This window comes from Eleutherodactylus coqui, chromosome 8, assembly GCF_035609145.1.
Source record: "Eleutherodactylus coqui strain aEleCoq1 chromosome 8, aEleCoq1.hap1, whole genome shotgun sequence".
NCBI classification, from domain to species: domain Eukaryota; kingdom Metazoa; phylum Chordata; class Amphibia; order Anura; family Eleutherodactylidae; genus Eleutherodactylus; species Eleutherodactylus coqui.
In genome coordinates, this window is record NC_089844.1 from 71,306,982 (window position 1) to 71,330,593 (window position 23,612).

The window sequence follows — 23,612 nt, forward strand, 5'->3', positions numbered from 1 at the left end:
GACAAGCATGGTTCATGTATCATAATAGGCCATAGGAACATAATAGAGAGTTGTCCTTCACTTGGTACCTGCCTCTATTAGTTAGTGCAAAAAGTCAGTTCAAAGAGCAGCTCTTGTTTTTGAAGACTTTGGACAACCATGTATTACATACCACTCATTCATTTTATTGGGTGCTATTTAATATTATATGTTTCCTGCTGTGTTGCTGAGCTGATCATAATTGGTCTTACTGCTGGAACCTCTGACGTTTACATGTGATCGCCAGGATTTCCAGCTGGACCCATGTGGTTCGGCTTTACAATGGAGAGCTGGACCTGGCAACTATCCCACAAAATGGACCTAAAAGTGGGTGGTCCTTAGGTACATTTGTGTAAAAGTGGGGAGTCTCTATGTGGTTTGTGGGTTTTCTCGGCTGCATGGGGGAAAGACTTAAATTCGTTCCCCGATTACAGATACAAACGTTGGGAGGTATGGAACAACCGCTAAACAAAAGTTGATTGTCTTGCTAGGGTAACCTGTTTCGGAATGAGTTACGAACACAAGACTCCAGAGACTAATGAAGTTATTGGGTAACTTAATCTCAACTGAACTTATGGTTCTTGGAGTGGTAAGACTAATGAATCATTCCCAGGCCAAAAAAATTCAAAAGGGCATCAACACAGAAGCATAATTTGTTGTAAATTAAGATGCTAAAAATACTCAAATTGTATAACTCAAAAATAACCATAGCATTAACAAAGATTTCATGCATTTGATTTCCACACAGGAAGCTCAGATTGATGTGAGCTTTTTTTTTTTTAAACAAATTTTTGGTTAAGGCCCATTTACACATAGTGATTATTGCTTAAAATTCATTCAAAGATGTCTTTTGAGTGATAATCATTGCGTGTAAATGCTACCATCATTAGCTTTTCAGCTGAGCAATGCTTTTTAGTTCAGCATAAAAACCATTCTTTGGCCAGTCAGCTGATAGCAGGGACCGCACTCTGTGATTCTCCACAGGAGCGCTGATAACATTGTTTTCAGCTGCTGTCCAGTGGGAGAACAATTGATCTGTATGCAGATAGCAGACCACCCGCTATTATCTGCATACAGCGAAGGGAGCTTCATTTACATGCAAATGAAGCTAATAAGCTACTAATGGACATTAATGCCCATTAGTAGTTTATGCAAAATGATAGCTCAAACTGTCATTCAAGCTGTCTTTTAAACAAATTTTGAGCAATCATCTTTGCGTGTAAATGGGGCTTTAGTCCCACACTATAACTGTCTCTATATATTCTGAACCCAGCAGGCATAGCTTTGTAGTTTTGGGATTTCCATTATGAAGGGATAGTTCTTCTAGAAGCTTTGTGTGACCACTCATAGCAGCAACTCAAGGGGAATGCATTATTAAGTACTGTGCAAAGGTTTTAGACAGTTGGGGAAAAATTCTACAAATAAGAATGCTTTCAAAAATAGATGTGTTCATTTTTGTTGATTTAAAGTGAATGAACAAAAGAGAAATATAAATCAAATAAATATTTGGTGTGACCTCCCTTTGCCTTCAAAGCAACATCAATTCTTCTAGGTACACTTGACAAAGTCAGGGATTTTGTAGGATTAAGGTACATTTACACACACCGATGATCGCTCAAAATTTGTCAGAAGCTCACAGCTTTGAGCGATCATTTTGCATAGGTACTACTGGGCTAAATCAGCCCTTTAGTACTTCATTGCAAGCATTTAGAGAACAGCAGGTGATCTGTTCTCTAAATACTTCACTATTGTTCTCCAGTGGGACAGCAGCTGTTAAAGAATGTTATCAGCTGTTATCAGCACTGCCCACGGAGAACACAGCGTGGGGTCCGTCTTATCATATCGTCCTGAGGGACATGGATTTCATGCGGCCATGAAGTCAGCAATGGACGAAAAGTGCACGATGGGCACACATTTACGCACAACGATTATTGCTCAAAAGATGGCTTTTGAGCGAATTTTGAGCAATCATCGTTGTGCGTAAAAGTGCCTTTACAGTCAGGTGTATGATTAACCAATTATACCAACAAGTGATAATGATCATCCTTTTCTTATGTAGGTTAAAGAAGAACAGTCATTAACTGAAATAGAAACAGCTGTGTAGGAGGCTTAAAACTGGCTGAGCAACTCTGCTACAAAGGTAAGCTTGTTGAAGACAGGTTTAAGTCACAGGTCATATGCTATGACAAGACTGAGCACAGCAACAAGGTAGTTATACTGCATAAGCAAGGTCTTTCCCAGGCAAAGATTTCAAGAGAATTGCAGACACCATAGTCAGACAAGAAAACTTAGAGCATCAGATGAAAGACACCTCATGCTTATTTCCTTTCGAAATCAGAAAATGTCCAGCAGTTGCATCAGCTCAAAACTATCAGAAACCAGAGATATCTAGGAACACCCATCTACTGTTCAGAGACGTTTGGCCAGAAGTGGCCTTCATGGAAGAATTGTGGCCAAAAAGCCCTACTTTCAATGTAAAAACAAGGTCAAATGACTGAACTATGTGCAAAAACACAAGATCTGGGGTGCAGAAAAATGGCAACAGGTGCTCTGGAATTGAAATGTTTGACTGTAACAGAAAGCAGTTTGTTCATCGAAGAGCTGAAGAGTCGTACAAGGATGAATGTCTGCAGGCAGCAGTGAAGCATGGTGGAGGTTCCTAGCATGTTTGGGGCTGCATTTCAGCAAATAGAATTAGGAATATGGTCAAGATTAATGGTATCCTCAATGCTGAAAAATAAAGGCAGATACTTATCCATCATGCAATACTATCAGGGAGGCGTCTGATTGGCTCTAAATTTATTCTGCATCAGGACAACGACCCCAAACCTACAGCTAATGTCATTAAGAACTATTTTCAGCATAAAGAAGAACAAGGAGTCCTGGAAGTGATGATACAGCCCTACAGAGCTCTGATCTCAACATCATCCAGTCTTTCTAGGGTTACATGAAGAGACTGAAGGATTTGAGCAAACCGACATCCACAGAAAATCTGTGTTAGTTCTCTAAGATGTTTGGAATAACCTTCCTGTTGAGTTCCTTCAAAAACTTTGTGCAAGTGTAACTAGAACTGCAATACTACAATCTACCTTTTATGTGAACTTTCAACCAATTACCTTTTGTGTGTATTCAATTGAAAATGAATTTGGAGATAGTCAAAATGAGTTCAGTAATTGATTACTATTCTCTAAGATGTATATGTCATTGTACTACTTGTTTTAGTTTGATATTGCACAGTTACATTTTAAATGTGATCAAACTATTAAAATAATTGTTAATTGATTTTTTTAATACGTTGGAAACTGAAAAAGATTCATTGCTTTCCTTGTCCGAGAATCACGTTTTTTAGCATGTCTGATTAACTTCATGATTTCAAAACAATCATGTTATTTACCAGCAGTGGTATTAGTAGATGTGGTTGGAATTAATGAATTCACAAGTAGTCATATTGTGTAAATTGCTGATAAACTGGCCATACATATTAGTTAAAAACCTAGGGAGAATAAATACTAACATGGACCCAGTGTCTAAACCTCCATTTCCAGGCCCGATTCTGACACTGGATCACATGGCATGGCCCCTCTCTCTGTGCCTGCTTCATCATCAATGGAGCTGGCTGTTCCACTCATCTTAAATACTAAATCAGCCCCTTTCTCTGTCTCTGCATTGGCCATTAACAGTGAAGAGGGTTGGTTGTGGTAATATGATGAGGTGAACAACCAAGCCCCTAATAGTGTGATGGGCAAAAAGACAGGGGCCATACCACATAACCCAATGTCAAAACCAGGCCAAAAGTGGAGGCTCCAACATTGCAGGTCTGTGTAACTATGTAGATATCCTGTACAACCTCTTTAAAGACGACCTGTCAGCTCTCCTTTCTGGCATGTCTGTTAGAGAAAATAGTGGTATTCTACATGAAATAACAATTCTGGACCATGTTTTTATAGAACTCTGGATTTTGCTGTGCTTTCTCCTAGGAATGTGTGAATAAAAAGACAATTGGGTTTTACCAGTTGTGGGTATATCCCAGCACAGTCTGATAGTCGCAGTTCTGATTGAATAATGTCAGACTCTATGGATATATCCCAACTGGTAACACCCAGCTGTCAATTCTTAAATTTCTAAGCAGGACAACAGAAGAACAGCAGCACAACAGAGCGTTATAAGAAAAGGTGCTCCAGAATTCTTCTATTATGAGGGATTGGAATGCAATTACTAAAACAGACATTTCAAGAAAGCTCACAAGTCTTCTTTTAATGACCAATTTAGGACATATACGCAAACAATCACTTGTAATGGCTGATGACTAGAGATGGGCGAACGTGCTCGTTTAGGGCAACTACTCGATCGAGCATCGCTTTTTTCGAGTAACCGCCTACTCGGAAGAAAAAATTCGGGGCGCTGGGGGGTTGGGGCAGCGGGGTGGAGCGGGGGGGTGGCAGGGGGGAACAGGGTGGAGCTCTCTCTCTCCCCCCCCCCAACTCCCCCCGCAACCCCCCGCTCACCCCTCAAATCTTTTCACCCGATTAGGCAATTACTCGAAAAAAAGCGATGCTCGATCGAGTAATTTCTCTAAAAGAGCACGTTCGCTCATCTCTACTGATGACCCAAGAATCTCTGTCAAAAAGCTCTTTTTGGATTTTTTTCTCCAGGTTGTCCATTGAAACTTTGTATGCATAGTATGACTGATTAGTTGGTTTGAAGTTTGTATCGGTGAAATTTAGCTTTTTTTTTCATAAACATGCTCCTGATTTCTCCATTCAGTTCAGCATGTTGATCATACAAACAATCTGACATACAACTGATCAGCAAAGTAGGCAATGCTAATCTGAAATGGACGTCCATATATACACAGCCAGTCAAATAATAATGACATATGAGAATAGAAAAATATAGATTAATAGAGAGAGATAAATTACATATAAGATTAGATAGATACCATAGATAGATAGATATGAGAGAGATAGATAGATATGAGATAGATAGATAGATAGATAAATAGATGGATAAATAGATAGATATGAGATAGATAGATAGATAGATAAGATAGATATGAGATAGATAGATAGATAGATAAGATAGATATGAGATAGATAGATAGATAGATAGATAGATAGGAGATGGATAGATAGATGAGATAGATATGAAATAGATATGAAATAGATAGATAGATATAGATATGAGATAGATAGATAGATAGATAGATAGATAGATAGATAGATAGATAGATAGATAGATAGATAGATAGATGAGATAGATATGAAATAGATAGATAGATAGATGAGATAGATAGATAGATAGATAGATAGATAGATAGATAGATAGATAGATAGATAGATAGATAGATAGATAGATAGATAGATGAGATAGATAGATAGATAGATAGATAGATAGATAGATAGATAGATAGATAGATATGAGATAGATAGATAAATAGATAGATAGATAAATAGATAGATAAATAGATAGATATGAGATAGATAGATAGATATGAGATAGATAGATAGATAGATAGATAGATATGAGATAGATAGATAAATAGATAGATAGATATGAGATAGATAGATAGATAGATATGAGATATATAGATAGATAAGATAGATATGAGATAGATAGATAGATATGAGATAGATAGATAGATAGATAGATAGATAGATAAGATAGATAGATAGATAGATAGATAGATAGACAGATAGATATGAGATAGATATGAGATAGATACATAGATAGATAGATAGGTAGATAAGATAGATATGAGATAGATAGATAGATATGAGATAGATAGATAGATAGATAGATATGAGATAGATAGATATGGGATAGATAGATAGATGAGATAGATATGAGATAGATAGATAGATAGATAGATAGATAGATAGATAGATAGGAGATAGATAGATAGATACATAGATAGATAGATATATATATAGATATGAGATAGATAGATAGATAGATATGAGATAGATAGATAGATATGAGATACATAGATAGATAGATATGAGATAGATAGATAGATAGATAGATAGATAGATAGATATGAGATAGATAGATAGATAGATAGATAAGATAGATATGAGATAGATAGATAGATATGAGATAGATAGATAGATAGATAGATAGATAGATGAGATAGATAGACAGATAGATATGAGATAGATACATAGATAGATAGATAGATAGATAGATAGATAGATAAGATAGATATGAGATAGATAGATAGATAGATAGATAGATATGAGATAGATAGATAGATAGATAGATAGATAGATAGATAGATGAGATAGATAGATATGGGATAGATAGATAGATAGATAGATAGATAGATAGATAGATAGATAGATAGATAGATAGATAGATGAGATAGATATGAGATAGATAGATAGATAGATAGATAGATAGATAGATAGATAGATATGAGATAGATAGATAGATAGATAGATAGATAGATATGAGATAGATAGATAGATAGATATGAGATAGATAGATAGATAGATAGATATGAGATAGATAGATAGATAGATAGATAGATAGATAGATAGATAGATAGATAGATAGATAGATATGAGATAGATAGATGTGGTAAAAGTCAGATTTAAATTAGAAACTTTGATCTAGTGAAAAAGGAAGTTTTCTGGCAGTGATTCAAACACCTGGTTGACAGGAGAAAAATCTGTTTATATTTTACTCTGTCAGGATAGACATCTATTATCCAGTGAGGATTGTATGCAAACTATTACTATATACGTGATAAACATTCTTCAGTGATAGTTGTGTTCTGTAAAGGAAATCCTGGTTATTATACACACAGCTACGATACTAAAGAGATCAGTTAAACTTTGAAAATTCCATAATGTCAACATAGGGATTGATGATTATCTACAGACTAGAGCGCAGGGGATACAACACTGTGATCTGCTTTTGAGTCAAATCTGTAGCTCAGATGGTCTTAATTACAGCAACTGCAATACCCACTACAGTAAAGGCATCTTAACATCCTCTTAAGGTAAAACTTTAAGCTCTGTTAGATTGATTTATGGGTTTTCATGTTAAGGGTTGGTTCTACAGTAAGTATGATATGTGCTTAGTACATTGTGATAAATTTATACAAGGATCCAGAGGGTTGTGTGTGGGGGGGGGGGGGGGAGAACTGTAAAAACAAATCTGAATAGAGACCCTTCTTGTCTCACAGACCTCCTTCCTTGTCACATCACCCATTGCCAATATTCAACCTGATCTGGGGTTACTTTTTCTTGGGGCCTTTGTAGAAAACATAAGAGAAACTCTTTGGAATGTATGCCCTTGTATTATACAAGAGAGAGGAATTCAAACAAATGTGTTAAGCCTGTGTGCCTATAGTAGCCAAACACAGATTGTCAATTTTTCAAAAGTCCACAGTGAAAAAATCTACAGGAAGCTTGAATTTATTTGGTGTTTTAGGCTTATTTTTACACTGAATAATAAAATAAAAACTTGACCATGACACATGCTGTAAAAAAAATCATCATGACTGAATTCATAAAGACTCATGTAAAATTATGCACTTTGGCATCAGTTCAAGTTTCATATTGGTGACACGTACTCCAAAAAATGAATGTACTGCAAGTATGAATGCACTCTAATCAGGATTCATTCACATAGTATAGTATAGCATATGCTTTGTTTATGTTTGTTTAAAAAATAAAATGATAAATACAAAAATGATTCCATCTGTGTCACCAATGGCATCATCACTCTCATCCCCCAAACACCCTATGCAGAATATGGAGTACATTGTGTGTGTGTGTGTATATATATATATATATATATATATATATATATATATATATATATATATATATTTATATTAAACTGTTTTCAGTGGGAATTCATTTTGACCCCCAGCTGCACAAAATGAGCAGTGCTGTATGCTATTTGCACATAGCAAAAACGCAGAAGACATGTTCCAATGCTTCACTGTTCAGTAACAGAAGCCTCAACTGGAGCAATAGCTGCGGTGGTCATTTTTTTCATTAGTCTGCTAGAGGGAACAATGGACAAAGCATACCTGCAGACCTAAATCTGCTGCTACATTCTGGCTAGGCTGTTTGTACGTATAAAGATGAAGCGAGCACCACAGACCCTCACTATAGAACCCCAATAAGGTTATAGTCACTTGACGCTAGATACATTACCTGTTATATACTCCCCACACACACACACACACACACACACACAACGACACACACACCCATAAAGGGTAACTCCAAAAATATGTCATGTGATACATTTGGTCATTTATTTTCAAGTTTTAATGAAGTCATACATAAAATAATCAGCAGAAACTGTTAGGGGAGAAATTAGCCATTTGTATTCTCATTGTTCTATTATATTTATCTTGCAACATTTAATATTTGTTTATTATCAAAATCTTAATTGTTGCTTGAAAAAATGATGTCTGTTTCAAACTACTTTATCTGACTATAATCCTTTTAATTCATGTCGTTTTTAAATCTACCTATCTAGTGTTTTGTTAACATACAGACAAATTATATGTATGTATGTCGTATGAACACAGGTATGCAGACACAAAATGGATACATCTTCTATCCATTTTAGCCCATTCTTAAATATGTAAAAAAAAATTATGAAACCATACATATATATTATCTATCTACATACTATCCACCACCGAAGCATTGCTTGTGTTTATATTTTACACATTTCAATAGCAGCATATAGAATACACACATTTTTATACCAACATTCCAGCAGTCCAGATGAGGCAAGCCAACAAATTGTGGCTACAACGTGGCATTGCATAAAAACTGTGCAGTGACTTTACAGTTTTGTGAGCAGAGATCGTATGTAATGTTTTAATTTATTTTATTTTATGCTACTTATCTATCTTATCTTGTATGCTATTTGTCTATCTATCTATCTATCTATCTATCTATCTATCTATCTATCTATCTATCTATCTATCTATCTATCTATCCATCCATCGATCCATCCATCCATCCATCCATCTATCCATCCATCCATCCATCCAGTCATGCCTATAAATCTATGCAGTATCTCATATCTATTTAGCCACTGGGTTGTCTTTAAAAATCTATTGTAGTCTACCTCCTTTACTGGTTTTATGTAACTGAAGTAAATGTATTGAACAATGGGATAAAAGGAAGCAATTAGAGGTTGCTAGTGTACGTGACTATAGAAACGGGATGTAATGACACTTCTTATTGCCCATATTGCCCCTTTCAGGAGATTTGCAGTGTGAGTAAAATTGGTAAATTCCTTTGTCTACTTTGTGAAGTGCTTTATTGCTGATTGCACCTCATCGCCACCAGTATGAATGGAGGCTTCCTTTTCTCTTGAACTTCCTCTATTTCCTGTGATGCTGCCAGCTGCTCTGTTCTGCCGCAGTGCAGAGGAGCAGTAAATACCTTTCCCAGCTGTCTGACAAACAAGGCTGAAATACTTTCTTTGTTCTGCTTTTCCTGCAGCACAACCTTCACTAGCTAATAACACAATATTACTACACTACACACTGAAACCAACACTGTATCATGTAAGATAACATTTTATTACACATCACTCTACTATATGAATTATATACAGGGAAAATAAACATAGATAGATAGATAGACAGACATACAGACAGACAGACAGGTAGGCAGAATGAAAAATATAGCAACACACTTCTACCTTTGAAAAGTCAATTACAATGAAACGATATGCAAAAAATGCATACAAGTGGATGTATTTAAGCACTTAAATCGACATTATTCTCGTATTATAAAATGAGCAGGTTGCATTCCCATTTTTCCAGACACGTCTAGACTGTCACTGCTTAAAACATTGAGATTGCAGATGTTTGAGGAGATACATTTTCTACCCTCAATCAATATAGAACAGATTGTTTTCGTTTACACGAATACTAGCCACTATATTGTATCAAAAGAAGAAAAATTGCAGATTCATTTCAGCAACTGAATTAATAATAAAAACACCCTGCCAACAGGTATCGTAAAGCATCCCTGAGCATGTAATTATACATGTTATTATCATATGCCTTTTATAGACTGAAACACAACACAATGCAATGCAACATCAATGTGTATAAATTTTCACATTAAATTGAGATGGATAGATAGATAGATAGATAGATAGATAGATAGATAGATAGATAGATAGATAGATAGATAGATAGATAGATAGATAGATAGAACGTTTTAGCTCATAAGCCATATATCTATCACATTTCATAGCATTTATCTCTATATTAATACAACATATGTGTACACATAGATTGGGAAGCATATGCGCATTTTCGAACAAGCAGACCACCCCAGTGGTCTATCATTATCACTAGTCATGCAGTCATGCAGGTAAGGGATCAGCTTTATCGTGCATTCAAGAAATATATATATATTGCCTTCTACTGAACACAGATCAGTTGCTGATTTTATCATCGCGGTTTAATGATAGAAACTACCCAGCAATGCTCAGTTCATTGTATCGATTAGTATACCCCTCTCTGCATATTGTGTGACTGCATGTTCGGTGAGCTGTGAAGCTGTTATCTACATAAAGTACAGAAGTCCTGTGCCTAAGTGTAAAAGGTTGATATGGGTAAATGCTATAGCTTGGCTGGATATAAAGCAATAGCAGTTGTACAGATGGATGGATGAATTGTACATAAATAGCATACAGCACTTACCCTTGCTGAGCACATGCAGGCAGGCAGGGAAAGGAATGGAGCTGTAATCCATGTGGCATTTTAGTGGTTAGCAGACTAAAATCTAGTTGTGAAAGCTTTTCCAGATTCCTTCTCTATTGCACCAGTAGAGAAACTTCCTCAGTGGGAAGGAGCATCAGACTGATCATTCACTGGTGCTGGTGACTCTGGGAAGGGATCAGCAGCATAAAACAAACCACAACAGGAAGCAGGAGATAAAATAAAGGGAGGGGGATCTGCTCAGAATCATACATAATACTAACATGCACCTCATCTGAGACAAAGGTTACAAAAAGAAGGTTTGAGACTCTCTAAAGGCAGAAGGCAGCAAAAATCATCCAGGGAACCCAGGCAAAAGGCCATGAAGAATCTCACAGGCTCCATGTGACCAGCAGCAGCCAATGGAGGAGCCAGGGAGGTCATAACAAGGGCTATTACCAAGTTGTAAATTTTCTTCAAACAAAAAAGGAATTTACTGCAATTCCTTGCGGATTTTTGGACATATTGCCAACCGGCGCCATTTTTTTGGCTCGTGTATAAGCCAGGCTTTCCCCAGATTCATAGAAATGTAACTAAATCCCGAACGCAGGGCGCTGCTATAATCATTTAACAAGGGCATAAACACATTTAATATTTACTGGCTGTGATCTTGAGGAGCTGCTGTTTGTATTATTATATAATCCTGTATTTTATATATTTATTTCACATACAAGGTCCTCATAAACTAAACTGTCACTATGCAGTGAGACGTTAGAAAGCACAGTCTGGCACTAGGCAGCAAGTAAAACACTACTTGGATTTGCTATACCCGTCCTACAGAAATCATAAGATAAAATGTAAATAGAGACAACAGAATAAAAAGAAAGGACCCCATGTCTCTATATGTGGTGTTTTATGTTCTATTGGACGCATATGTTGTACATTTGTCCTTGACTTGTGTACATGTGTATACACACACGCACAAGTATATATATATATATATCTTTTTGACCCGTGATTAAAATGACCTTTGAATAATCGTCACTCCTTAACACATAACTTGACCACATAATGATTCTTTTAAATTCTGGGTAACTATAGTGTTACATAAATTAAGATCAAAGAATGGTCTGTAAATATAACAATTGTTTTAGTGGCATGTCTTGTGTGAAATTAATAAATAGATGAGTTATTAAAAAATAGGTATATAAAATAAATAAATTAACTTGACTTTTTTTTTACACGACTGCAAAATAGCGAACAACTCGAAAAACAATAATAATACCTGCAGAAATACAAAAATATTGTAATATAAGTGTCCTAGGTGATTAGATGTGTGCATAACTACTAAACATCTAGGTTTAATACTAGTAGTGGTAGTAGTAGTAGTAGTAGTAAAAGTAGTAGTAGTCGTAATAAGAGTAGTAATATTTCTAAAAAAAAACAGACTATATTTATTTACTTACTTTTATCTACTTGCTGATATTGCACAAACATAAATCGCACATATTATCAATATATGTTATGTGGCTGAATAAAAATTATGCATATATTTCAGCAGGGTCAGAAAAAATGCTGCAATGTAAGAATTTCTTCATAAGTAGAAGGCATCTGATTGGCTCCAAATTTTTTCTGCAGCAGGACAACGACCCCAAACACGCAGCCAATGTCATTAGGAACTATCTTCAGCGTAAAGAAGAACAAGGAGTCCTGGAAGTGATGATATGGCCCCGAGAGAGCCCTGATCTCAACATCATCCAGTCTGCCTGGTATTACATGCAGATAAAGAAAGATTTGAGCAAGTCTACATCCACAGAAGATCTGTGGTTAGTTCTCCACATGTTTTGAACAACCTCTCTGCCGAGTTCCTTCAAAAACTGTGTGCAAGTGTACCTAGAAGAATTGATGCTGTTTTAAAGGCAAATGGTGGTCACACCAAATATTGTTTTGATTTAGATTTCCTTTTTATTCACATTGTTATTTGACAAATAAAACTTTTAACACTCCTACTCTGAAAGCATTCCCACTTAACATACTTTTTCCGCACCTGCCTTTAACCCTTGCACAATAATGCATGTGTGCATGTATATGTGTGTATTAATTGGTTCCGATCCTTAAATAGTCTAATCACCGATGTATGTGTGTATATGTGTACACACATACATCGGTGATTAGACATATATACATACATCGGTGATTAGACGATTTAAGTACCGGAACCAAGTTAATTCTACAGAACTAACCAACTTGGAAATATAGCATTTTAAATGTGGCACTCAGTCTTTGTTCATAGCAATGCTACAGTTTAATAATATATATTGCTATACAGCACGTGTGTTATGCGTTTTATGGTCCCAGTCCTGTTACATTTATTAAGTTTATAATAGGATTACATTAATGGGTCTATATTGGGTTTCTTCTCATTCTCATTCACGAGGCCTAAGTGTATGAAAGCCATAAGAGAGCTCTGTTCACTCCAAGCACATAAATAGAACATTCACAACATAGTTCCCAGTTTATTTTATAGCTGTAATCGGGAGTAGTAATACGACCATACATTATACTGTTTTACAGAAAAGTTTTATTTTCTTTATATCATTATGACATTTTTTGAATCAACAGTCCATCGATTTTGCATAGGAAATTGTCCGAAGAATGGATTCTGCACATCAACAATATGATTGATAATAAAATTGTATTTGCTACAAAGGAGGCATAATATATGCATCTATTTATAGTATTATAACACCAATTCTTATTCATTTTAGACAGAACATAGTATAGTGTGTGTATGGTTTATATACTGAGTAGAAAGACCACTAGACAAGATAGCGGATGATATAAATTTTACTAAAGGAAGAATTGCCATTCTTTGTCAAGCTTGGATCCAGTGATCTGTTTACCTTCACGTTGTTTAGATATACCTGCTTTTCCTTCAGATGTTTTATTTGTATATTATATATTAGAGGCAAAAGCCTATCGACGACAACAGCTCTTTACACTCCCTACCCTTACTTAGGATGTAGACAAATATATCTATATTGAGAGGATACACAAGGCAAGAGGAAGAGAGAGGGGGAGAGAGAGGGGCGTATGCATAGAGTATTCAGAAAATGTAGTGAGGCAGACAAAGAAAAAGGAGATAGCTTGAAAAACTCATAACAAGATAAACATACATAGATACTAGATGGATACATATGAAGTAGCGATAGATAGATGGATAGATAGACAGATAGATAATAGATAGATATATAGATAGATAGATAGATAGATAGGATACAGATAGATGCAAAAATATAGCAAGGTAGATACAAGATGGATGCATATGAGATAGAGAAGAAGAAATATGAATCATTTTCTCTACACCTATCAATATACTTTGTAATGTTACTGTATTTGTATTGTTATTTTCGTTGTCTATAATATTTTATTATCTTCTATATTAATCGTACATAATCCATATAAATAGATCTCACAGTGATGTCCGGGTCACAACTAATGCCCCAGTTTTGTGTCAGGTGACATCAGTTGTGACCCGGACATCACTGTGAGACACAACCAATATATAAACCCAGCCTTATGGACGCAGGACAGGTGTAGAAAACAACTGGCCTGACACAACAGTATGAACCAGGCTATATACATTTATATATAGAGACGTCATAGGACAGCTGATGAATCAGGTTGTTTGCAGACTACAAACACCCCTATAAAGGCACGTGTGTGTATTGCCCCATTGACATTGTCTCCACACAGGTACAACATCATAGTGTGCATTGAGGCCTAAACAATTACGATCAAGGAAAAAATGCATGCCCATTGTTATTTAGGTTTTTATAAAATTTAATTTACATGCAATTTTAATAAACATAGACTTATACCTCTATTCCTGATTTTCACTATTGCAAAAATATAAAAATACAAATATCAATTCATAGTGGATATTAAATATTTTAACAAATTTACTAGATTATTAAAGAGTGCACATGATTCTGATTGGTAAACCTCTCTATTTTTAATAAATATATAGATATAGATTACTTATTTTTCAACATTCATAATTAAAATATTTATTATGGTCTGTAATTACTTTTAAAAATGGTAATGGCATAGTTCCTACATTGTGCTATTTTCTTATTTTTATAGCTAGTGAATGTGACTCAAATATAAGGACACACAGGTTTACAGCAGTGCCATACTCCGCAGTGTTTGTGGAACTACAACTTCCAGCATGACAACTCAGAAGTTGTAGTTCCATAGTACTGAGAAATCTCTTTTAGTGCTGCTGGATGCCAAAATAGGTAGTTTTATTTCCATCGTGATTTGTGCAGATTTGTAGATTATGCTTGAATTACATAATTGTGTACTCCACACAGAATTTAATATATGACAAGTCTCAAACAGGGAAGTCAATTAGTATCTCCTCCTCTGTCTACTTCTGCTTCTTCCTTTGCTTGTTCTTTGCCCTCTTGAGAGGAGACTGGGAATTTCTCTTTATTATTCTCCTTTTTCCATTTCATTCTTCTGTTTTGAAACCAAATTTTGACCTGTCTTTCAGTCAGTCCTAGTGCATGAGAAACCTCAATTCGCCTCTTCCTGGTTAGGTAAGGGTTAAATAAAAACTCCTTTTCCAGCTCCAGCGTTTGGAATCGGCTGTATGTCTGTCTCCCTCTCCTTCTACCAGGGACTACTAATGAAAACAAAGCAAAAAAAACATGCAGATTTCAATGTCTTTTCACCCAGAGTAGCCTCGCAATTTTATTTATGTAACATTACTGGATATCACCAACAACGCCTTTATGCACTCATAAGGGCTATGTATGGGCAATTCGTGGACCTAAAGGGTCGTAAAAGATTTTATAGGGTTCAACAGACGCCCAAATCGTAAATAACTGATAAATAAACCTAGGAGGAAACCCTGACTGTAGTGTTATAAACAGGGCAAAACAAAAACATAAATAACCCAAGTATCCATAGCAATGGCAGTAAAAGTAATAATGTTATAAACCATATGATAAAATAAAACATGAAAACGCGTATGAATATATCAATATAGGAATAACTTATTGCTAAATAAAATGATACGACTATAGAATATGTAAATATATAGAAGAAAGGCACATAAGTAATAAAAACAATACACACAGAGCTAAATGCAAGTAAATACAACTTGAGAAGCCTCATTAAAAGTAGATGGAGGCAGTTATACTTTCATCTATCTGCTTCTCTATTCATATAGTTACAGTATATACTTGCAAAGTGTAAACTAGAAGTTGGGTGACCTTAGTGCATTTTATTAGTGCTATTCTAGTTACATGGTAAGTTGAAAGATTTTACTGCAGCCAACCTTGTGGTCTCATCCAGGGGAACATTTGAGAAGCAGAAGAGTTCTGATTTAAGTGTTCTGGATCCCCTCCAATATTACCACTGGACGATTTACAGTCAGGATATTGGACCAGCTCGGCCTCTTGATGTGTCGTAAAAATCTGCTGTCTCTGTAAGTTATCGTATCCGTAAAATTTAGTGGGGTCACCATGACAAGTAATCCCACAAGGAGCCTGCTGATAGCCTGCAGGGTTCGGGATGCCTGTTGTTGGGTTCCCAGGGTGGTAGAAGTCCTGATTGGGATGCTGGAGACTTGGACTGGCACTAAATACCAGAGAGTGCCTGCTGCTAACATCTTGGGCAAAATGACAGTCGTAGTAAGCCGGATTTATGGCATCTCCTGCTTTGTATTTGGAGTAGAGCGGATTTACAAAATAGGAACTCATCTGGGTTAGATCAGGAGACAGTAAGAAGAAAGGGAAAAAAAGCTCAGTGAAAAAGTGACTGCCCTTTTCCTACAGCCCTGCAATCCTACTACTCATAGCAGCAATCCCACTGCACTCTACCGATCACTATGGGATAATGAGCCACACTTCTTGCAAGTCTTGCCTCACTGCCTTTGCCATTTCCTACTAGGCACATAGCACAAAAAAACTTCATATAATAGTTTAGTAGATCTTTGGCTCTAGTTTACATTTACCACTCCTGAGGCACCAAACACCCCCATCAGAGAAGTAGATGCATTCCACAAACCAGTGGGCAGCGTGATTAGCGAGAAGGCGGAGGGATAACCGCGAAGTTTTTGTGCAGGATGCAGTGATCGCAGAACAAGATCCATGCGCTAAGGCTGCAAAACACAAAGGACTTTTTTCTTTATTGTGTTAAAATATCTTTCGCTTTCATCATCCAAAACTAAGAGCATGGAAATGGATGGATATTATTGAGACTCTTTCCACATGTATAAGTCATCTACATGGGCTTTATATTTTATACATTTTGTAGATAATTAAAACCTGAAAGCCAAAAAAAAAACAAAAAAAACACACATTTGCAAATACAATGAGCATTTACCCTTGACTCGTTGAACGCTTGGCTGGAACTTACAGGTTAATTGATACTAAATGAAATTCATGCCTCTGAATATATTTCCCATCATTAGCCCTTGACAGAAAACTAGGAGAGCTTAAAATAGTGAATTATGCATAAGAATCAACCTAGAAATGATTTACAGTGTGTTATTTCTTATGTATTAGTGCAAATAAAGGCACAAACACATATGTGATGTGGTTTTCTATGGGATGATACTATCTGGTTTATTTCATAAAGGTTGTTCCTACAGTGCTTTGCATAAGGTATACATATTATATAAAATACTGTATGCATTTCAGTTATGATGAAGATAAGCCAGCTATCATAATTGCAGATAGTACTACTTATACCATATAAGTATCATGTAGCTAATATTAACTATGGCACATAGTTGTATTTCAGAATACTAGCTAGGCCATGTTGCAATACACCATAGTTATAGGGCAGATGATACTAGATACGTCACATACTTAGACTGAAGGTACTGTTATTGTACCATATAGCATAATGCACGTAGTTCTGTCATATAGTTGTAATAATACAAGTAAGGACATTTAGTTATAAAGCAGATAACACTAGCTGTGCCTTTTAGTTTTAAAAGGTAATGTTAAATACTCTTGTTAAAAAGACAAAAGCATTATACATTTATTGGCTAACCAGAAAAAGAATATATGCAAGCTTTCAAGGCTGCCTAATGCCTCTTCATCAGACTAGGTCAGATTATATACACAAGTGTTTCCTCTGCTGTAATCTGACTTCTGATGAAGGGGCATAGTAGCTACGAAAGTTTGCAGATATTTTTTCTGGTTAGCCAATAAAGATATCACCTCTGTAATAGTTTTGCCTTTTTATACAAGAGTATTTGACATTTCTGAGATTTTTCTGGCGAACACGTTGCAACGCTATCTTTGTTATGCAGGTTTTTTAAAATGCTAATGCTAGTTATGGCATGAAGTTATAATGTACATAGCACAAGTTATGGCATCAATTTATAATGGAGATAACGCTAGTAATGCCATGTAGTTATAGCATAGCTAATTCCCTGTGAGATATAGCTATAATGTAAAAATTGATAGCTATGTCATGTACCTACAATATCGACATTACTAGTTGAGCCATATAGTTATGGTATAATAATGTCATATAGTTAAAGTACAGATAATACTAGTTATGCTACAAAGTAATAACGTAGGTAGGGTTACGATGAAGCTAAGCTATGTAGAGCAAGCATTGTGTGAAAGTCATCAGGTAGAATTAGGCAGTGTAACTTATGGGACCTATTTATAATGCAGGCAATGATAGTTTTAGCAAAACGCTACGAAGTACATAAACTAATGTCACATAGTTTTCAAGTAGATTATTTCCAGTTAAACAGGAGATAGCACCAGCTATGCGTCATAGTTATGATGCAGGGAATGCTAGTGATGTCAAATAGCTGCAAAGAAGTAATGCTAATTACCTCACAAAGGAATTATGCATATAACAATAGCAGCTGTACAGTTATGATGTAGATTATGCAAGTTATGTCACATGGTTAGTATTATTCCCAGTTACATAACAGATAACACCAGCTATGTGTCATAGTTATGATGTAGGCAATGATAATGATGTCACAGAGCTTTGAAGAAGTAATGTTAGTTACATCACAAAAGCATTTTGCATATGTATGATTAGGATGTAGATTATGTGTCAAAGTTATGATGTAGGTAATGCAAATAATATCACATAGCTATAAAGACGTAATACACGTTTAATCGCAAAGGCGTTATGCAGATACTACTAGCAGCTGCTTAGTTACAATTATGCTGCTAATAATACCAGCTATGTCATATACTTATGATATAAGTTATGGTAGTTATGTCACATGATGCGATATTATGTAGAATGCAGCAGGTATGCTAGTAATATGGTATAGTTACTATGTAGGTAACACTAGTCATGTAATGGTTGTGATGTAGTTTATGCTGGCTATGCTACATGAATATAATGTGAATAATACCATGTATGTTGTAAAAGTTCTATGTAACCAGCAGTTATGTCACAGCACATATACACTTCTATATATGTGTGTGTGAGTGTGTGTAGATTAGCCACTCGTTAAAATTTTTATATAAGATCTGTAATATCTTTATTTTCATGTAAATATAAGGCATCTTTAGTAGATTAGATTATTGAGCAGTTCTGAAAGGCATTGTGTAGTGACATTAATGAACGGAACATGACAGCTCCACTATAACAAATGGAGTAAGGGCGCTACCTAGCGGTCACGTAGTGTTCTGGCATGTCATAAATTTGTTTATCTTACCATAAATGTTTATTTCACAGCAATTGAAGTTATTGCTGGTATCAGAATTGCAGGAATAACGCTGCAAACCCTGTCATTTTTATAACTTTCAAATGACGAAGTTTCAAGCCATATGCCACGAGTTCTGTGCTTTCACTAGTTTTTTTTCTTTTGTAAACCAGAATCTGGATCAAGACAGTGAACGCGAAATGAACTCTGGTCCACACTGGCCATCATCTCATTAATGTCTGAGCGAGATCAGGGTATTGTAAATAGGATAAATACCTCTGGCTCACTAGCATGAACACACACACACACACACACACACACATATATATATATATATATATATATATATATATATATATATATATATATATATACACCATGATCTTGTAGCTTTACAACACTGAAATCCTTTGTGTATATTTCAATTTCAATATTATAAACAGCACAATGTGTAGATTTGAGAGCTATTACCCTACAAATGTGAACATTAAAATACCCCAAATAATTGCGACTTCATGTTTTCAGAGGCTATAGAGTGATTTCTTGTGGCATCCCTTACAGCTAGTAGCACAAATTCTAGATATCGAAAGATGACTAACGTAATAAAAAGTTGCTACAGAAAAGAAAATCATTTGAAATAAAGATACGCAGCAATATCGAAATTTCAGTTCAGTGTTTGCTATCATATTTAGAGGCCTTCTCGCATTTGAATGTGAATTCGTTTACTTATCCTTAAACGTGGTGTTGTTTCTTAACATCTGGACCAGTCAAAGAATAGTCCAAGTTTCCCAGAATGTTTTTTTGTTTTGAAGTGACACAAACATCTAAATAAGACCCTTTGAATAGAAAAAAGCGTTCTGGACTACCATAAAACCATTAAGTCCAGACGTCTAGCCGTTCAAATGACTTTATTACACCACGGCTCTTCCTGCTTTAAAAGAATTAGACGTATATAGCGGGCAATGGAATCATTCTATATACAACACCTTATTAGACAAGGACAAAAACTTTATTTTTTCCTTTAGAATTTCAGATTGTCCAAACATAGGCATGTACGCTACAATTCAATGTAAACATAATTCATAACCAGATATCGATAGCTTTTATTTTAGTGCTTAATGTTCGTTTCTCAGGCAAAACAACATATTTGGATGTGCAATAGTCAAAAAGACCCACAAAGTATATATATCTATATACATATATATATATATATATATGTATATATATATATATATATATGTATATATATATATACACACACACACACAAATATATATATATATATATTTGTTGAAAGGTCTATTAGCCTATTGTGACTATAGGAAACTAGCTGAAAAAATGCCGCCCTGTGACAAAGAAGTGGGTACATTCGTCGGGTGACAGCATCCACTTGCTGTGTGTAGTATCCCTGAATTCTCTGCTGCAATTAAATTATTTTTAAGTCGGTTTCGTAATCTAAACACAAGTATAAAACCTCTAGCTCTAAACACAAATGCGAATACACATGATTCCCACATACAGTAAACTAATCATGTTGTCTCCATGGTATCTGTTGTATTTAATTTAATTTAGAAAATTCCTTAAATTATCAATATTCAGTTTTTTCGTTATCAATTAAAAATGCAAGTTAAAAATAATAATAATATGAATACAGAAATAAAATCCTAGCATAAAATAACCGTTTTGTAAACTGAATCCTAGGCCTTTGCTAAAACAATCTAGTTATGCATGCGCCTTATTTGTTTACACTAATAAAATGTATATTAGTGTCACATCACATGCAGACTGAATATTCTTTCAGTGACAAGAATTCTGTCTCTAATAGATCTGCTGTGTAGGCTATAGACACTGTATTATTACCGACTTCAACCAATGGAAGCCTACATTTCTTTTACTGCTAATATTAAGGAACTACACTACTTCCTACAGATCCATAAGATGCTTCAGAAATGTTCGCAATACCTACCTGTAATGTCTAGCGTGCAATCACAATATTATTCAATCAGAAAGAGTCCCAAAAAATGTTGCATCTTCAGATGCGCACTGACAACCAAGTTTGCAAAATACACAACACATTTACATCTATCTCCAAGAAAAAGACCTAAATATATATATTTCAGTGTTCCAGATAATACAGAGATGATTCAGTGCGTATCCCATGAGGTTGTTATTGGTCCTTGTTGCCTTTTTCCTTGTTCATTTTCTTCATCTTCATCCTTCTGTTCTGAAACCAGATTTTGACCTGTCTCTCTGTGAGGTTTAATATTCTAGCTACTTCATAGCGACGATCCCTTGTCAGGTACATATTGAAGAGGAATTCCTTTTCTAGCTCCAGAGTCTGGTATTTGGTGTAGGGACATCTCTTCTTCCTAGTAGATCGAGCGTGGATCCAGTTGGCAGCAGGATTATCTGAAAGTGAGGAATAGAAAGTAACAGGCTGAGGTTGGAATTAGATGAGAATGGGTTTGCATTGGGATGACCTAGTTTGTCAGTGCACTTTTACAAAGAATTATCATAAAAATAGTCTTAATGCAACCGGAGTGTTTACAGTAGCAATGATGTCTTGATCTTAGGTGGTTATGTGAGTAATAGAATCATTTTATAGCCTCTTGTTGCAGCTTGGGCTATATGCTGGCCGTCTAGACGGTTTTATAGGTTAGTAAAACTATCAGTTTTGCACATTTAGAGCCTTGCAGGTTTGGGCTATAAATCAAACAGCAATTTCTTTCCCTAACTGTTTTTTAGTACTTACTTGGGTCAATTTGTTGATTCTGTTGTTGCTGTTGTGGCTGCTGCTTCTCTTCTTTAAGCTCAGTGTTTTCTGGTTCCTCGCTGGGAGCGGCAGCAGTAGCAGTATCGGTATTGTCTTTAGGTGGAGGCTTCTCTGGGCTCTCTGTAAAGGAATTACATGGGTATTCTGGCAGACTGATTCCCTGGGAGTCAAATGAGGAGCACTCGGTCCTTTTAGGTGCGCTTTCAGGTTTGATTCCATAGCTGCGCCCGTTGGGGTGAAATCCAGAGAAGGAGGATGCAGTGCTGGTGATGGGCTCCAGCCAGGAGCGCACAGTATATCTGCTGCTTTCTGAGCCTAGGTGGGACTGGCCCATGTAAGGGTGATAGATCCCAGTCATTCCTGGAGAGGGTTGAGGGTGCACCGTAGACCAAGACGCAGGGAACACGCTGGATTTTGACGCAAAGCTGCAAGAAGAGAAGTCTGAAGTATCCCCAACACCTGGCGGTGGCCTAGAGGTCGTCGTGAGACCTCCTTGGGAGAATCTAGCACCATATACCTCTTCATTCTCATGTCCTATGAGAGAATCCACATAGTAGTTACTTATGGTACCACTGGAGGACATTTTAGGCTCCCCTCTCAGTCATATAAAAGGTTACACTCTTAACTGTATGTAATACCCTCCCTGAGAACAATCATAGTATTTTGCAGGCTGCATCCTCCTTCCATTGGTTGTGGGCTCCACGTGATCATATTTACCAATACAGAGTAAATCAATCCGCTTAACGGGACTGATGTGATTAAAAACACATACAATTAAAAATAAAAGTGTAACTATGCGGAGATATATGGAAGGAAACGCACAGGGGAGGGGTATGGGCTGATGCCACCTTTGTGCGTAAAAGCGCAGCTTCTGGTTAACCAGTAGAGCAGGGTTACCAGGGACTATTTCTTCCTCAGCTCTGCTCTCCCTGCCATTCATTTTTAATCACTTTGCTGAATTTGTTTAATTACCCTTTAAACTGTGGGGACCCTCACAGGAGAACTAGGGGAAGCATGTTCTGATTATTGACCTATGGGTATAAAACTTGTTTTACTAGCCACAAACAAGAAGCTATCATGAAATTATAGAGAACGAGAGAGAAAGAGAGAGAGGAGGAAGCAGCAGCACAATGTTGTTGCCCTCTCCTTCTGCAACAGTTCATATTTACATAGAAGAGACCATTTCAGGCTGTAATGTGTGAAATGCATAAAACCTTCATAGTGTTTTTAAAAACAGGTGGAAGAGAACTATCATGATTTTTATGGGATTCAATAAAAATTTTATGAGGTGCATTTGATTATACATTAATGTGCCCTGTAATCAAATGGTCTAAAGAAGAACATTAAAACCTCTGTTGAAATCATCTGCTACTGGACTCTGCTATTGTTTTGCTCAATAATATGCCATTAATCGT

The 23,612-nt window shown here is 36.0% G+C and overlaps 3 protein-coding genes across 5 annotated transcripts in view; all 3 read right to left on the bottom strand.

The window, feature by feature from the left end:
* The window catches only part of HOXD3 (homeobox D3), a 66,763-nt gene that overhangs the window by 27,525 nt on the left and 15,626 nt on the right, over positions 1 to 23,612 (bottom strand). For 2 of the 3 annotated variants that reach the window (XM_066575796.1, XM_066575793.1), the window contains exon 1: positions 10,721 to 11,075. The exons of the other annotated variant lie outside the window; for it this stretch is intronic. The gene's annotated coding sequence lies outside the window, so the exon portion shown is untranslated. Of the gene's footprint in view, positions 1 to 10,720; positions 11,076 to 23,612 lie in introns of those variants that run through there. 3 annotated transcript variants of the gene reach the window in all.
* HOXD8 (homeobox D8) lies at positions 13,330 to 16,788 on the bottom strand. Its single transcript, XM_066575801.1, has 2 exons — positions 16,065 to 16,788; positions 13,330 to 15,407 (listed from the first exon to the last, which is right to left on the bottom strand). The coding sequence occupies exons 1-2, from the start codon at positions 16,486 to 16,488 to the stop codon at positions 15,127 to 15,129; spliced, it is 705 nt and encodes a 234-aa protein (XP_066431898.1). The 5' UTR covers positions 16,489 to 16,788; the 3' UTR covers positions 13,330 to 15,126.
* Positions 20,684 to 22,832, bottom strand: HOXD9 (homeobox D9). The gene is made up of 2 exons (XM_066575792.1): positions 22,177 to 22,832; positions 20,684 to 21,833 (listed from the first exon to the last, which is right to left on the bottom strand). Exons 1-2 carry the CDS (start codon positions 22,778 to 22,780, stop codon positions 21,592 to 21,594), a joined length of 846 nt encoding a protein of 281 aa, XP_066431889.1. The 5' UTR covers positions 22,781 to 22,832; the 3' UTR covers positions 20,684 to 21,591.

Bases quoted from the DNA above. Each gene is read 5' to 3' on its own strand.
- HOXD9 (XM_066575792.1), bottom strand. From the start codon at position 22,780: ATGTCCTCCAGTGGTACCATAAGTAACTACTATGTGGATTCTCTCATA. The intron at 21,834-22,176 runs GTAAGTACTAAA...CCTCACTTTCAG, and splicing joins GAATCAACAAATTGACCCAA to ATAATCCTGCTGCCAACTGG.
- HOXD8 (XM_066575801.1), bottom strand. From the start codon at position 16,488: ATGAGTTCCTATTTTGTAAATCCGCTCTACTCCAAATACAAAGCAGGA. The intron at 15,408-16,064 runs GTTGGCTGCAGT...TGTTTTCATTAG, and splicing joins CCCCTGGATGAGACCACAAG to TAGTCCCTGGTAGAAGGAGA.